General features: G+C 35.7%; 1 protein-coding gene across 1 annotated transcript in view; it reads right to left on the minus strand.

Moving 5' to 3' along the window:
* The window catches only part of SND1 (staphylococcal nuclease and tudor domain containing 1), a 265,369-nt gene that overhangs the window by 27,937 nt on the left and 218,744 nt on the right, over positions 1-18,688 (minus strand). The window contains 1 exon segment of the mRNA XM_072401947.1: positions 10,117-10,258. Coding sequence (XP_072258048.1) covers positions 10,117-10,258 — 142 coding nt within the window.

The following is an 18,688-nucleotide window of genomic DNA, read 5'->3' on the forward strand; positions in this document are numbered from 1 at the left end:
AAGAATATACAGGTAAAGTGCACTCCAGGAACTCCAGGTGATAATAATGTTAGAACAAATATATTTTTTATTAAACCATAGATGCAAAGATGAATAGTTATGATACTTCTTTGCATAATATGTAGTGAAAATTCCTTGTAAAATGATCATTGTTTATGTCCTCCAACACAGCTTGCACCCCTGTAGAAGATAAAAGAGCACCTCAGGAAAACCCATTGAAAACCATACCATCAAAGAGCCTGAATCCTACTCTAATCTCTGATAATAGATTTTGTAATGCATGAGAAGGATTAAAAAAAAAAAGAGACTGCCCAAGCAGATATTCCAGCTTTCAACTGCTTAGATTTTCACGAAAGATTATCTTTATATTGTCACATTATCTCAAAGTCAAAATTAGGACACTACAGTAAATCACTTGCAACTAAATTCAGATTGTGTCTATATTTTGGAAAACACAATAAGATTACAAGACAAACTAATAGGACTGTATAGTGCTTGAGGTTGTGCAGACCAATAGAAGTCTTTTTGAGGATAAAAATGTAACCATATTTCGAGGAGCCACCAATGCAGGATAGCTCTTTTTTTTTTTTTTTTTTTAGAACAGAGACATTTTAAATAGGTGGCTTTTGATGGCAGTAATAAGATTCCTGCTCATATTCATATTTCATCCAAACGTGTACACTGAGCATCTCTTGGGTGAGGAATTACAAGTTCCTGACATATCCCTGACTCATATTTCTTACATGCATACAAACTGATCAGTCCTTGATTGACAGCTCTATGTGTGATTTTATTTTTAAACTAAAAAATGGCAGAATTTAAAAGGTTTCTGTTAGAAAGAAATAGATAATCTGGCCTATGAAAAGAAAAAAAAACTAGTACATAGATTGTGATTTGTGCACAATCATTTTATCCTGATTGCAGTGGTGAGAGGAGTATAAACAAGTATAAAATTAAAATATCGCCTAGACAAGCTTCTGAAATCTTGGTTTCTCCATAGTCTTTATTCTGTTTATTATAAACCACTCATCTACCAAAAACTATAAAGGGGAATGTGCACAGTTGGGAAAAACATTATATTATTGGCAACCCAATTGAAAATAAACGTTTAAGGCTCTTAAAGTCCTAAACCTATAGTATAGTTAAAAAACGAGGATTGTCATCAACATTCCAAAAAATAACCTGCCTTGAATAAATTGTGTCAAGGAGTACTGAGCAGGCCCACAGCCTGTTTTGTTTGTGACTGTAAAAAGCATAAACTTTCTTTGGAAAGCAGATCTCTCAAGAGGATAAACTAGATTGGGCACATTAGGTACAAGATAAAGCTATTATACAACAAAACAAAAAATAAGCAGAACTGCTACAATAAGCTATACTGGCTATTCTAATACTGTGGCAGGATTTTTAGGTGCCTTAAACAGATAATACATTATGTTAACTGTAGAAATATTTCTTCCACTAAGTTCACCAAGTTATTCCACATTAAAAGCTAAAGATCGTTCTTGCAGTGCTGCACCTTTATGCAACACATTCCTCCTAAGCAGTAAACAGGGGGCAACCTGACTATCTAAAAATGTACACACCAGATTCTCCAGATGGTAGCTTTGCTTCAAGGATAACTATGCACTCTCAATGACCTTGTAACAATAGAGCGGTTCACTTTCTTGTACATACTTGTGTGTGTCTAGGAGAATCTCTTCAACATGCAGCCAATTCTCTGCCAATCAAAACTGTGATTTCTAAAGGAGCAAAACAGCTGCCAGCGCTTCTCTTATAACTTTCAGAATACCCATTAAAAGGAACACTTGGAGAGCTCACATAATAAATATTTTGGATACAATCCCTTAAATGGAATTTAAATCATGTAAAAAGGCAAATACCACTTGCCTTAATGCAAATTTTCACTTAAATTAGCCAAATGAGAGAAAATTGTCATAATCTCAACACTGAATATACACTACATTCAGATTGTGTCTTTATATCCAGGTACTGAATATCTTCTAATGTGATACATTAGAAATAAGTATTGCAATTTATGTTAGCTATGTACCAAGTGAAGACAAATAATGCAATAAAATTGATCTGAGCTTGAATTAAGTGGGATGTGTGTGGGTAAACAAATGGATTAAAATGGCATTGGTCACAAGAACCAGGCATAATTAGGGCACATTATGCTTGTATAAAAGTACAATCCATTAAGCAATACAACAATGCTATAAAGTACAAAAATGCTAGAAAGTATTTAAGAAAGAGAAAGGTCAGCCTCATATAAATCCAGGTACCACATCCCTAATATCCAATACAAATAAATACAGGTGAAATTTTCAATATACATTCCATATATGTATGCGTAATCATGAAACATATTTCAAAAAGAACTACATTGTTTCATTCACCAACACATTAAAATATGTAAACATTATTTGTAAAACAGATTGCAATCTCAAGGAACAGACTTTTTACATATGAATATTTTTAATCCCTATGTTAATATCTTTCCTATTGGTCTACAACCTCCCAAACTTCCATGATATTAAAGGTGTGTATATTTTATGAACGAATTCTGTAATATTGGAATAAGAGTTTTGGAATTGTTGCATTTGTGCAACTGTTTCAGATCCACTTCTTAAATTAAATAGAGCTTTGCTTAGGTTTTAACAAATTAACTGCTAACCTAAATTATAAAGCAGTGCTTTGTTAAAAGCACACAAAGGTAAAGTTGATGTAAGCTTTTTAAATGTGCTACTTTAGGTCAATGACCAGAAACAAGCACTTTAGTCCCTGGTCAGTTGTCAACATCCAGACAACTAAAATTTTCTGATGGTTCAGAAAAAGGTAACCTCCATGGTATTTATCCCTTGGAGTACAAATCCAAGTACAAATCCCTAATAAAATGGTGCTTCAGACTTTAATTATTTTTGGACAGATAGTAGCGAAGAGGAAGGGATAGAACTTCGGTTTACTTGCTTTTTTTTGGCTATGTTTTCCCTCATTGCAATCCAGGTGAAGGAATAAAATGAAACAAGAGGCAACAAAAAGATTGGTTCTAATGCTCCCATACTCTATCCAAAGCATGAAGAAAACAGTTTTCAAAATGTGTTGAACTTCAAAGATAGAATGAAAGTCTGTTAATGAAATGAAACAAAGAATATAAAATAGAATTTGTCAGGCAGTTTTGAATTCTATTGAAAAAGCAGGCAATCAACTGCGTTATTATATTTTTACAGGAAAAGCAATAGCTTTTTTGGTTTTTATCTTTTCTGCACTAGTTGGATCTCTCTTGAGCACAGCAGGTTACACTGGTTAAGCCCTGGCAGCAGAGAGAAAGCCTATGCAGGAGGCAGAGTTGAAATAATTCTAACCTCCTTACCAAAATGTTTCTAAAGGAAGAGCAGTGCTAAAGTGCCTACAAGCCTCAAAGTCCATTTTGAAATCTATCCATGTGTCTCCGAAAGCATGTATATCTTAAGGCTGAGGCTATACATGGAGCCTAGTTTTCTGCTTCATATAGGACTAGGCCCCTGTCTGTACAATGGAAATACCAGATCCTAGACTGTTCACTGATGACGGATAAAGCGATAGAAGGTGGTGGGACTATCTGAAGCAGCAAAATTGAAGGCAGAATGTGCAGGCTGTTTTCCACTTCACAAACGATTGTCAGGGTTAAGATCTAGAATCTGTACAAGGCTTTAAATCCAACTAGCGATATGACTTGGTCTTCCAATATCCCGGATTGGAACACTAAATAAACCACTGCTTTATTAATTTATTTTTTTTTTCCAAGCAGAGGACACAGCAGGGCACCTGTCATTCGTCCTCCCCTTCTCCACCAAACAGAAGTGTGACAGAAAAAAAATTATTTACACATTTACATTTTCTAAATAGTTATGCTACATTCTGAGAAAATATGAAAATGTGAAGGTATCACTGAGACCTTATAGTTTTATACATTCTGGTAATGTAGCTTTCAGCTGATATATTGGCTCTGCACAGAACCTGCAATAACAGCAAATACTGTGTGTATTCTATATTTTTGCTTCACTATTTAAATACATTTACACTCAAAATCAATTGCCTCTTTTTGTAGTGTTAGCACGCTATCTGCTTACACAAGCTTGCTGTATATTCCTCATGTTTCCTTAATTTTGTCCAATTTACAACACTGCAAACATATGCAATTATAAGTTTGCTGATAAGATCCTATTTAAAATTAATTCACACTAGGGAGTCCGTAAATGTTTAGTCCTGGGACAACAAATATACTATGGGATGTGCAGACATCAAGGGGCTCTAAAGTGCTTTGCCAACAGTTTCTAGCAATCAGCAGGTATCACTGCATCCCTCTCAGCAGTCACTGGACAGTAATGGTTCTTGCTAAAGTGAAAGTCAGATAAATTTACAGTACAGCTTCTTAAATAACATCCTGCAATCTGCTAAAAGGACAAAGCTTATGAAGACACTAACTGCCACAGTCATGACAAAAGGTTAACTCATCACCCTAAAGTGACTAACATGTTCCCCTCTGTTTATATGGACATTGGTAGGTATTAAAAATGTTTGCTTTAAGTGTAAGCATGGACAGGTTCAGTATTGGTTGCTAGGGAAACCTGGCTTTCCCTGCTTTGCTTGTATGTGTTGGGATGAATGAACTACGGCATGCCTACACCAGAGATACATCATCCCAGTTCCAACAATTAAAATGGCCGAAGATTGTTTAAAGAGGAAAAAGAAAGAAGATGGCGGCGCCTGGAACTTGAATGCGCACTGGTGAATTGGCTGAACATTCTAGCAGTGTAAAACATACCTTCAAAATACAAAGATGTTTTTGTAATTAAAGCAGAACTAAATTAAAAAAAAAAGTGAGCAGGGAGGTTCTGTATTGCAGAAGGGACAATGACCCTGTAATATATTTTTTTCTTCATCTTTAGTTTAATGGTACATGTTTTGTTCAGACCAAGTAGAGGAAAAATTATGGATGTACTCAACAATGAGGATAAATTAATTCTTACTTACTTTGTTGAACATCCTCTGGATTTGATGACAACTTTGGAGACATTGGGACCAATTTAATACAATTCTCCAAGACTGGAGAAGTTAGACATAGGTGAACCTGGGTGATCCACCAAACCTGGAATCGATCTGGTCCAGGATTGAAAACATTCTCAAATAATAGCAAATTATTTTAAGAAATCCATTCCAGGTTTGCTGGGTCACCCAGGTTCTCCAATCATCTTTTCTAGTCTTGGAGAGCTTTAATAAATCAGGCCCAGTGATGACACTATAATGAAAAACAATACTTTATATCAACCAGGTTTCAATTTTCTGGTCTAGATGCTAATAGATCACTTGTGTAGGATAAAGCCATGATCTGGACCATTTTTTTTTTCAATTTCCACCATAAATTATTTTTAATCAGATTGAGACCTAAACCGTTTGTTGGGTGTTTCGTTGGGCAGATATGCCAGATTTATATTTTTCATGGAAGGCACCAAACAAAAAGTTTCAGCATCTTCTTTATTTTGTAATTTACCAATTACGTGGTTATCCAATATTTTCCTCATTGTTGAATGATTCCAGAATCTTTTCCCCTACTTGGTAGCATTACAATATTGTAAATTTAGTTAACTAAAAGCGTTCCTGATTATATCTGATTTTTTTTTGCAACAAGGTTAAAAAATCTGCAAAACAATAAGATTGCTATTTTATCAATCATCTTCCCACTTTCTGTATATTCAATGAGATGGTGCCAAAGCACCTCAAGGAGAATAGAAGGTTTTTAAACTGTCTCCCACCCTATACCTCTTGTGAGAACTCCACGCTCCCCCTATGCTGTTCCAAACACAGCTGAACAGACACCTCATTTGCTATCAAACTGGAAACTATTATCACAGATGAGGAAAGATGCTGAGCATTTATTATGGCCTAAGGGTAAGTGGAACTCTTACTGTTCAACTAATAATGTTGCCTTAATTAAATAAGCTTTAAAGAAAGGGAAAAAAGCAAAGTGTATAAAAGTTTATGAGGGCAAGATTTGAACAACAGATGTCATGAATCCTTTATCTGCAGTGAATTTTGGACAACAAATACACTTTTCAGTCAAAGAAACCCGTGAAATGGCTCATTTTTTTCTGTATTTTCCACTAGCATTTGTATGACAACTGAAACAAAACTTCTATACTTAGCATCCTGCTGCCCAAAACATGCCCCCCATTACAGTTTAGTGTTTTCCCCTTGATGCCCAAGACCTCAATTCAGGTCCACTGCACAGCAAGCAGCTCTGATATGTAAATGCTGAACCCCAAATGAACACCCAAACACAAGACAAAAAAATGTAGTTTCAATTGTTCCTTTCACTTCAGCATTCATGCTTGAAAAGGGGAACAGCTAAATCCAGCTCAGTCTTGGCGATCCCTACAGCAACAAATCCCTGCAATAGCGATCTTGGGTTTGTAGATGGCAGTAAAAAACTGATCACTATGGGATCAAATTAGAGGACATGATCATATCTCACCTAAACGGATCTAGGCTTCCTATTAAAAATGTAAAAAAGCAAAAGAAATCAATCAAGTATAAATAAATAGTAAATCAATAAAAACACTATCCTTTTTTCCAATAAAATGGGCCCAGTAGGTATGCTGAATGCACTACATAACAGCGTGTGTACACATGAACATCAAAGTAAACAAGCACAATAAAACACTGAAACACATGCAGTGTTAAACACAAAATAACTGCTATATCATGCCAATTTCTGTCTATGCAAACCAAACTTGATCTCATCCTAATGTTACAGTAACAATTTGCCAAGTACCTGGTTGTCATGACATTAGCTGGATCAAACCACTGGCACAATATATTAGCATCTGCATTTACTTTGAATGCATAAAAGGATACTAGAGCAAGGCTCACCACCACATAAACTCTTAGCATTTGAAGGATGTGAGAAGCTTACCATTTAGTAAAAAATAATAAATGTGAGCCGTTGCCTTTAAAAGATTTATTCCCTAATTAGCCTAACCTAGGACTAGAATACACAAGCTACAAAAGGTTAAGGAGTTAAGGTTAAATGAGATCAATTATCACTTGCTTTAAATCTTTCACACGCGCCAGTAGACGGACAGTAAACACAGGCTACATTTAAAAGGCCTACATACACTAGCATTAAGCTGGCACAGCAAAGGTTTTTTTTTTTTTTTTTTTTAAACTAAAAGAGATGAAATTTAACCTGCCACCAACAATTATTGCACACTGAAATGATCTAAAGTGTTTGTAGTAACCAAATTACCAGACCCAATTACCCATTTTCTTATTAGTTCTTTCAGTAAACTAGACAGATAATTTATTGCACAATTCTAACTTCACAACTGACCATATTCTAGTGATCAGTTGAACTTTTGGGTGGTAGATTGCGACTGTATTACTTGTGAATGTATGTATGATTTGCAGTGAATGTCAATGAGTAAACATTGAGTGAAACTTTTCATGTGTATAGCCAAGCCTTAGAGATCACTTGAAGTTTAGCACTTGATGCTTAGTGAACTGCCTTGTCTGTTACAACCAACACTGCATGTGAGTGCGCATAGCAATATGACATAAGTAATCCCTGTAAATAATCAGAATGTAAACAGTTACAGCATGAATGTGAACATCTCGAGGCCTTGCTCTCACTAGCAGCTGTGAAGCAGTGCACAGGCTAGTGTCCAAGCTAGAAAAACATTGTTAAATAATTCAAAAGAACAATTTTATATGATGCCATATTCATGTACACAGTTGACCAAGTGAGTGGCCGACCATATGCTGTCCAACGCTTGACAGCGTTGCTAAAATCTTTGGAGTTAAGGATTGCCCAGGAGGCTGGAGTTGTAGGAGCAGTGTTTTTTTGTTCTTTACAGTATTTCTCTATGAATGACTATATTTATTGATATTGTAACGCATCACATCCATTGGGCATCACACCACACACACATTCACACAATCCTGTATTCTTACTGAATTGATACTGTAATTTTTTAAGATTTATGAATAAATACACAAGTTTTTTTTTTTTAAATAAGCTACAGAAGAATCTGATGGTTAACACACAAGGCCTTATATATTAAAGCTGGTAATGTATTTCAGTTTTGTCCTAAATTATTGGTAGATTTGTTTCTTGCCATGTTATTCAAGGCATCACAAAATGCATGCATGTTTTCTATGTCACTTGTAAGGCAAAGCCATGTTTACTTTGATATTAACTGAGGCTAGTTATGCTACATTTATATAAAAAGCCCAGTCTGTACTGGTGTTCCTTCTGCCTCTACATTTACCTTCCCCTTTCCCTAAAGAACTAATAAAACCAGACAGAACCATCCTAGTCTCAATTTAGATCTGCAGCTGCCATGATGATGCACATGTGATGAGTTATGACACTTGTCACCTGAGGCATTCCTTGAAAAAAAAAAAAAATACTTTTGCTTTGTTTAGGTATTGGTAGCTTTGTTTTAACTTGACGCAGTTAGAAATTTAACAGCACCCAAATGGTTGTTTAGGGGCCTTGCAAACTTTGACCATGCATCTGCTGTTATTAATTTTGGATTGAATCTGATCTTATAAGGACTAAACCCTGCAATAACTAGAAAACATGCTAATAGAAAATGACAGACGAGTGTTGCCATGGAAATAAAGAACACATTCTTTTTTATATACATGAGGCCCAGATCAATAATAGAGACTGCCAATCATCTTGTTTTGCATCAGAATGATGCAAAAGAAAAGAAAAGAAAAGAAAATGCTTACAGGTCCAGTTAGGGTAACAGAGAAGGCCCAACCCTTAAACTCACTACACACAAAATTGGAATTTGAGACTGGCAATCTTGCTGATAATTTATATCAAATCTTCTACCCCCTCTGAGCTGAAAGACTAACTTTTCTTCTGAATTTTCTGAAAAACAGGGTCTGTTGATGAACAATCTATTGCAGTCCTCTGCTTGGACATGTGTGCACATTTTTTACTACCAGTGCTAACTATTACTGTTCTAAGAGGACATCAATAGGTACATAAAATATATTCACAATGTAAAATGTCAATTTCAGTTTTACTATAAAAGAATTCTTGCTACCCATGTTATCCTTGGACCAAGATTTGTGATGCATCCAATCTGCGGTAACTTACAAAAGCTTAATTCTTCAATCTGGTCTTTAATATTTTTCTTTATTCATTTTTCTTTTTGACTTAAAATGATGGGGAAAAACATATTTTAGTTGAGGAACAACAATTCCACAGAACTAAATTGAAGATACCTCATGCCATTTGTAAGGTTTTCAGACAAACTCATGAACCATATTGCAGGGGTCATCACTTCCTAGAATGCCACTAGCTCCAGGCTGGCAATCATGAGTTTCAATTACTTGTCTACTGGGCGGGAAGAGGACCCATTGCAGAGAGAAATTAAAAAGGGCATCGTGGGATAAAATACTGCTTCATGATCAAAAATAAATAAATAAATCAACCACAAAATGTAATTTTGTGAGAAACCATAGCTATTCTACAATGAACAGATTCTTTAGATTTATAATAATTTTGAATCGTAAAACATTACGAGATAAAATATAATTGAAGCAAAAAAAAAAAAAACACTTATCTTATTGATAAGAGCTGAACACTACTCTTTGTGAATCCTTTTATACTGCATATTTTTTTCAGCAATGCAGACAGATACAGGTTTCATAGGAAAAGATCATTTTCTTACTATATACTGAATATAACAGGCTAAGATATGGGCTTTGATTTAGTATAAAAGAAAGAAAATGAAATAAGTGGAATGTCCTTATGGAATTTTATAGTACAAATGTGCTTTTCCTTAATATTAAACTTTTTGTCAGCAATGGCTACGACCTTTCCTGGAATTATTTCTACCAACATGTCACAGTTATGTATTACACTAATACTGCACCCAAAGTTCGCCTAATGAGTTTAATGAATTTTGCGACTAGCCAAGAGCAGCGGTGGATAGAATTTATGTGCCTATAAAGTGGCATAGTACGAAAATGACAGCACATAGGAAAGTGGATGCAGGGATGTGGAAAGGAAAATTGAAAAATTGTAAAAAAAAAGACAAACCAGAAAACACACTTTACCTGTTTCCACATCCTGAACATAGAAGTGCAGCTCATCTGTAATCTCAGTTACCAAGACAGGTTTGTAATTGGCATTCCTTTCTTTTTCCTCCACTACAGCAACTACTTCTTCTACTGGTTGTTCTTCAAACTTCGACCAGATCTGAAACATAACACCATGTTAATAATGTAATAAAGACAGACAATGCTTATTGTTTAACTCAAAGTAAGTTGACTAAACTGACATTCATAAATTGAAGAGTTATAGTAATGGACACCTTAAACCTCCACATAAACATTCAACTGCAATATGCAGAGATTCTTGGTAGTACCAAAAGATCATCCTCTCTACCCCATACCCATTAGCCTGATCAGCAAGACTGCCTAAATATGAGCATTCCGTTTTTAGGGGCTCTCAATAAAATCAAGATTTGGGATTTTATGCTAGATTTTATGTTTCTGATGGTATTCCGTCTGACTTAAAAATGTGAAAGTAATTCTCATTGGATAATTGCGTCAGGGCTGATATTGGACATGAATCAAGTGTGTACAGTGCTCATCATTCATAGATCTGTCCTGGTGGATCCACGAACGACGAAGACTATTACTAAACATGGGTTGTTTAGCACAGAGAAGCAGCAAGAAAGTAGCCGTTTAACAAAACAAAATCAAATACTAAAAATTTGCTGCCATAAAAATAAGACTATTGTATAATAATTCAGAAAGTGCTGACCAAGGGTTAGATTATTATTAACACAACAGTAATATTGTGGAAGCTATCAATCTGCAGAAATGTGTTTATTAGATGGAGTATTTCAGCAATTACATACATCTGACAAGTTCATTTAGAAGTATATAGTCACTAGATAAATTTTCCGTTGCACTCTATATCGTGTAAGATTTTTAGTTCTGGAAAACAAAATGTCCATCATCAAGCAGTTAGGTACAGCCTCTCCTTGTCAAAAGCGTCCTCTGTAACCTCAACAAAAATAACTTGAAAATGACACAGAGTCCCCAGCAGGTGAAGAGGAGGCAGAGTGATGGATGGGTACAGACAGAGATGCTAATTACTCTGGTAAAGCATTAGTGACTATGTACACCATCCCGCCACTGGAGGAACCGGCCCAGCTGCCAAGCATTATATTTAGGGTTATTATAAGATAACAAGCAAATTATACTGTAACACCATTGTTTTAAATAAAGTTTTTGCAGTAAAATCTCTAGTGGATCATTCAATACATTATCTGGTGCAGCAATCCTCTATTCAGCAAAACCCATATGTTTGCACAATGTGTCAATATCCAATGAAAGTCCCTTTATGACCTATATTTATACCATACAGCTAGGAGAGGGCTCAAAAGTGCAATCCTACACGATTCCCCTGAAAATTTTCAGAAGCACAGGCATTTCAAATAAGTAACTATTTGACTTATATTACCAAATTATGCGTGCAGTAGACTGAAAATTATAAGTATTGCACACTTGGCATAGGTTTAACAGGACCATAGCAGGTATATAGCTACATGTTTTTGTGTCACAATATTAAAACCGAATTCCAAGTTAAACAAATATTGTTAATGTAGGATAGGCACGTGTATTCTTTAGTACTGGGCCCCAGTTGAAAGCCACAGCTGCTAGCTTTCCCCATTTCAACTACTATACTGCAAAGTTTGACTACTGATGTGTCATGAAGCTGAGGTTGTGGGGTGGGCTGAAGGAACCGTACCGCAATCTATTGCAATCACATGCACGTCTGTGTACGAAAATGGCTGCCAACTACTCCCATTCAGATAAATTGCATCAGTTAGGAGTGTGGCTAAGCATGACAGGTAGTTTTGTTTGTTTTGTTTAAATGGCATTTACATTTAAACATATTTTTTCTTTATTAGTACCTAATACAAGTCATCTAAGTATTGCTTATACATAGGAATTGTCATTTTATCTTGTTAATTTTGTCATTGATAAGCCTCATTTTTATTCACATTGCTTAATGCACACAAATTGCTATATGCATATTACAAAAGTCAACTAGTGTCATTCACATAAATAGGAAGATATTTTCCCAAGATGGATTATACAGAGAGCAGAACTACAGTCATATAATAAAAAAGGTGTCTAACAAAGCCCAAGGATTCCTAATAGCTATTTGTTTGGTGTGGTCAACAGCATGAACATGGCAGGCTTGGGGTGAAATTTTGGTCAGATATAGGACTACCGATTATTTAACACACTCATTTTGATATTATTCTTTATAAAGTTCATATTTGAGAGATGTTTATTAGAGACAAATTGCAGACACAGGCAGTACCTTAGAACAGTAAAGGATCCTGCTCATGAAAGCTTTTGCTAAGAAAAATCTAGTGGATTGTGGCTTTAATGGAAAATAAAGTGGAGGCTTCTGGCTGGGTAATGTCTGTATGTACTCTGCTCTGAGAATATACAGCTATTACAAACACAGAGATTCTGATCTTAAACCCTTTCCAGTAGGAGCAGCTGAACATCTGCTAATGCAGCCAATTTGCAATATTACATCTTAAATGCAACCAGTCATTTCTAACTCCCATCATACAATTCAGCCTGTAGGATTTATTGTCTGTGGGAGTTGATTTAAGACTGAGAAGCTGGAGTTTCATCGAGCAGCTACACAAATTGGCACAACAAAGAGAAAGGGAGGGAGCGAGGAACACATAAGTGATGGAGAGAAGAGGGTATGCATTTTGGAATGATGTAGAGAAAATTATGGAGGAAGAAAATAAAGACTGCAAAGAAAACGTGCATAGAGAGAAGGGGAGACCAACAAAAATGGGCCAGCAAAAAATAAGGGACGACCTAAAAAAAACGTAAAAAACGGCAACAAATGTATCACTTTCCATTAGTGAAAAGAAAGCAGCCAGTTTATTTGCACATACCCAAGCCAAGCCTGAAGCCACCTTAGTTAGCGATTCTAGGTTACTGCAGGTGCAGCAGACGCTTTAATCTTTTTGTAACATGCTGACTGTTGCAGAAGAAAAATCTGGACCATATGGGACTTAAGACCCATCAATTCATTTTACTCAGATTGTCCAAGGGATGCAATTAACAGTATAATTTGATAAATGAGAAGGTTTCTGGTTTGAAGGAGGGGATTTATTAGCATACCTTATCACAATTTTGTGATTCACTGTAGGTTTGGAATACAATTTATTTGATCAGTTTATTTGTAGAGTCATCGTACTATAGATGTTTGAGGTCACAGGAGTCCTGTCTCCAGAAGGATACTGCTCAGCCAGCAATGCTTAGATAGCTCAGAGGACAATACAGGGAAATTTTTTTTTTTTTTTTTTAAATTCTTTATTTAAAATTTTTATAAAACAAGATACAACATACAGACTCATCATGAAATAGGCAATAATATAACAACCAACATTAAGCGAGTGATATAAGTGTCTGACCACTGAACTTTTGTAAGCCTTCCTTGAGAAGGTATTGAGTTGTAAGAGGAAAAATGTCGGGTCCTCAGGGACAGGTTGGTCTGTCATCCGTTGAACTACGGACCTAACCATGGTCCAGAAGTTTTTCAGGAGAGGGCAGAGCCAAAACAAGTGGAGCAGTGTACCCCTCTCCGTCTGACATCGCCAACAACGGTCTGATATGTCCGGAAAAATGCGATGTAGTTTCTCAGGGGTGCGATACCATCTCGACACTACTTTGAAACAAATTTCTTGGTAATTACTCGCAATGGAGGCCTTATGGGTCCAGAAAAGGATATTTTCTCGCTGTTCCTCCGATAATGAGCGGCCCAATTCGGCTTCCCAAGAGACGAAGAATGGGGGTGTAAGTACAGGAGGGGAGTCCTGTAACATGCCGTAAACCACAGATAAGGTGTGTCTGGTCCCTCCCTCCCCTACACACAGCCGCTCAAAAGGAGTGAGGGTTCTGCAATATGTCTGGACCGGGCGCAGGCTAGTTAAAAAATGTGTTATTTGCATGGTTCTCCAGGAGTCCACACGGAAATCACCAGTAGAGTCCTGGAGATCAATACAGGGAAATTTAATGGCGATAAAAGCTAAACCTCTAGAGTTATCCATAGACAAAAGAACAGGCTAAATTGCATCTGACTGATTCCAAATGTTCATTATCTGGAAACTCAGAAGAAATCTGGTCATATGAAACTCAGGAGCAGATTAAACAGCTCTGCACACTAATCTTAAAAATAGGGATGTGGAGTCAGAGTTAGAAGCTGGTATTGGGTACCTGGAGTGTGGTACCTAATAACTTATTTCTACTGTAAGAATTATGCCACATACAGTTCACTACTGAGCTTTTATGAAATCTGTCAATTTTATTTTGGACTATAGTAGATTACAAAAAATGTTTTCGTCTCCTTTATGTTGCAATTTAAGGTATTTAAACAAGTTATTTGAGTGTAAATATGAATAACTCTACTCAACTGTAGGACTAATCCACAAGTTTAAAATATACTTGGCTCATGAATGAAAATACATAATAAATTTGGGCTTTATATATTTTTAAATCATGATATACTATGAATGTTGTGCATATCAAATGGAGAGGTGTTGTCCACCACTTAGGGTTAGTCTACATGGACGGCCACACCGGTTTAGAGGCAAGCTTTAAAACGCTAATAAAATGCATACAGATGCATATAAATGTGGTAGGAACGTTTACATGCTTTTTAAAACTGTCTGTGAAGACCCAGCCCTAAAAAACAACAAAAACAAAACAAAAAAAAAAAACAGTTTACATACTATTACAATAAACTTTATGGCCTCTTAATAAAACAAATATACCCTTAGTTTCTTCATTTTATGAGTTATCTCTTGACCCAAGCTTTGAGGGTTAAAATAAAAAAGTTAAATCATCAATGGCTTAGCTATAAATTATATAAGCAAATAGTATCCTTATTCCTGTTGGAAGCCTTTGAGTACGGTTGAACTTGAGTACAGCTCAAATTGAGTACGGTTTCAGTTCCATAGCCAGTAGATCATTGGTTTGCACCCAAAAGCATACAGTACCTTCATATAGCTATAACCAAGTCTGAGCTTTGACAATAATGAAAAACCTTGTATGTTGTGTTCTATCAACATAGCAAATACATTAGTATATTAAAAATAAAGAAGTTGGCATCAGAAGAACCATACACCGAGGAGTTAGAATCAAAGTATTTATGTACTAACAACAACACTGTTTAAAAATACATGCTTTGTGTCAACAAATTAGCAGTTGAAGATCGGGATACGCATATCAGGCCGCTGTTTACAAGTGACATAAAAATGACAATGCTGACTTTATTCAGAACGCTAGCTTGCCGTTATACTGATCCTTTAGCATCAATATTTAGTACCTGACTATGAACAAGTATGCTAATCAGCAAAGTCAGAAGTCCTAATCTGCATACTTGTTGTGGTTTAGTAATGGCAGTTTACGTGTTGCTCTCAGGAAATGATTTCCTCCGTGTACTGCTTTTTATAAACGCATTTTGAGGCAACAAAAGGATTGTTTTTCTAAATCATCTTTGTGTATATAAACAGTTCACAGCCTCAAATATACACTTTAGAATAAACCACATAAACATTTTATTAAAACAAAGCTAGATTCTACAAACTTAATGTCCCAACACAGTATAGACAGTGTAGGGTTAATGATGCAGCTATATTAGGCTAGCCTTCTCCTAATATGACCAGGCAGGAAGGCATTTTAAGTTAATTGATCATTGATTATGTTGGATTATTCAGCTGGAAGTGTTCCAGGCTTGTATTATTAATGGAAAACGGTGGTTGAGTGTTTGGCAGGCATGAAGAGTAAAGGAGGTGCAGTTCTTCAGTATTTTAATCTCTTTAGTGACATAATCCCACAACTTTTGTTCTGCAAGTTTTAGCAGATGGGGTCCGTTCTAGGAGAAGGCCCAAAGAAGAATCTGATCAAACGCACTGTGACGGGAGGCAACATGAAAATAATGTGATGTAATTAATTACAGACTGGTCTGCCTTGACTAGGATTCTCTTGGCATGAAGGCATGTCATGGTGTATTACTATGCAGGATTAGTGGACACAGCCTGGCATTGCATGAAGACATCGGAAGCATTATAAGCACAGACCCAGAAAATGCAAACAAGAAAATATATTCTGAGTCCTTTTATTTTCTCTTTCAGTCAGTTTTAGTCTTTAATAGGCAAAAGAGAAACAAAAAAACAGCTTGACTTATTGCAGACACTTCTGTGTCCACAGATCCATGCCAAGAAACATGCCAATTACATTTTAAATTAGCATTTTTATATAAAGGTACCCCCCCCCAAAAAAAAAGTGTACCAGTGTACCCATCTTATGATTGATACTTCCAACAGAATAAAAAAATCAGGACAAAGCTCCAATCATCTCAAACTGTTTTACAAATATGACCATGAGTTTACTGTACTCAAATTCCCTCCACAGTCACCAGACTATGTAGTGGTAGTCTCATGTATGCAGGCACACAGGTCTCTTACACTGACTGCAACATTTTCTATGGCATTATTTCATTAATCCTCCAAAACTGGAAAGTGATAGCTATATTACTATTGGCTGTCATTACCAACACATTCATTATTCGTTTTTGTAGATTTTATAAATGTTTTTTTTTTTTTAAATTATAGGTTAAACTAAGAGAGCTTACTGGTATTTTAGGAAAAATGCTTTAGACCAAGAAAAGCATAGTATTACACCAATCCTAAACTAATATTAGCTTAAGGAAGCCAGAGCGATGGAACAAAACAACACTAACAAGAAAAGTACGATTATAGAGAAGGGTGCCAGTACCACAGTTAGCTTTGAAGAGGAAGGGAAGCCCCCATCCAAAAAGATAGTGGATACATAGAACAGCTTGGCAGCTTAAGCAGGAAATAAATCAGTGCCCATTTGTGTCCACATTTCCGACTTGGCTGACAGTCTATACATTTTACTTTGTCACCAGATATTTTATATTCAAAACGTCTTGTCTCACAGTTAGAAAGAATTTAATTTGCACTATAGCAGAAAAGGCTAAATGAGAAGAGCTATAAAATAGCAAAGTAAGTAACAGCATATCAAGTAGGCATAAGGTTAATTATTGGACCGCAGAAATTATAACATGAATACCATACGTATTTCGCGAGGTTGGAATGTTAGACAAATAAAATGTTGAGAAAAAATAAGAGAGATAGAAAATCCTAGATCCTGTACAAGATAGTCACAGTCTGGGATCACCAGCATTTTGTTAGATTAGGAAGGATGATCATGACTTGGTACTCAAGAAACATACCAATAAGACAGATGTTAGCGTTGCTTCAGCATCTTTAAATGAGACATTTTGTAGTAACATTTTCTGACATGCTCCGGTAGTGTTTGGGATGATGGTTAAAAAGCATACGCCCAAACGTCTGTCTCCCCCATGTATGAGCTATCTGAGGAGATTTTCTTACTTTGTCTTTCTACATATTGTATCGAATATGTATTAACTGGCACAAATAAAATAGTACAGAATTTATGGAGTTAAGCCCATCTGTTTGCAGCATATGTTATCTTCTATTAAATAGTGTATAGGTATAGTCAGGACCCACTGTGCAGTTATATACAGCACAACTGTAACCCATACTACCATATTAAAGATAAGAAATACATCGGGTATTCGAGGAATGTCAAACTCTGAAAGAGATTTATTCTTTTCAGAGATTAGCAAAACAAACACAAAGTATACATATGAACAAAGCAATACATAGTAATATACAATATGATACATAATGTAAACCAGCACTTGAGAGGTACACACCATCCAAACCGCATTTGGTTATTTCTGAACCAAAAAAGGGAATTTATTTATTCCAAATAACGTGCTATTCCACCCTCATCCTTATTTTCTTTGTACAAATAAACAAAAGAAAGCTCCGTGAACCTGGCTAATGTCAGATAATATATATTACCATCAGATATTGTCAGAATATTTAAAGCTGCATATTGTAATAAAATAAAACATTGCTTAGGGTTAGCATGGAGATATGTGGCATGTGTCATGCAGCAGATGACAAAAAAGTTTAGTTTACCTGCTTACAAACCTTTGCCTGCAGTTAATTGACATGACCCAACATTTCAATTGGGCTAAATTAATTCAGGATTATATTTTCTCATTTCTCTTGGTACACATTTCTTACATTTGCTCATTTGGATACTGGGAAGCTTACACAACTAAACATGCAAGAAATATCTTTCCACATAAACTTTGTAGATTACATATTGCTAGACGTAGTGTCATTCAATGCAATTTACTGCAATACATATGTATGACAATTCCCACAGGAAAGCTCGTTAGTCAAAAATAATGACAATTACATTAACATTTTTTAATATGTTCAGCAGTGCTTCAGAGAGCATGATAAAGGCATTCAGAAATTTAAAAATATATATATTTAGAATTTTATAATACTAACAAAAAGTGGCTAATAACTAAATGCACAATAAATGAATTAAACTACTGTAAAGAAAACAAATGGTTCAGTTTATAGGTATTGCTAAAATATTAAAGTTGTAGTGATGGTGGGGTTCACACCTTCATCCAGTGAATGATAGAAATGGTAATGATGGG

The sequence above is a fragment of the Pyxicephalus adspersus genome, chromosome 2, assembly GCF_032062135.1.
Source record: "Pyxicephalus adspersus chromosome 2, UCB_Pads_2.0, whole genome shotgun sequence".
NCBI classification, from domain to species: Eukaryota; Metazoa; Chordata; class Amphibia; order Anura; family Pyxicephalidae; genus Pyxicephalus; species Pyxicephalus adspersus.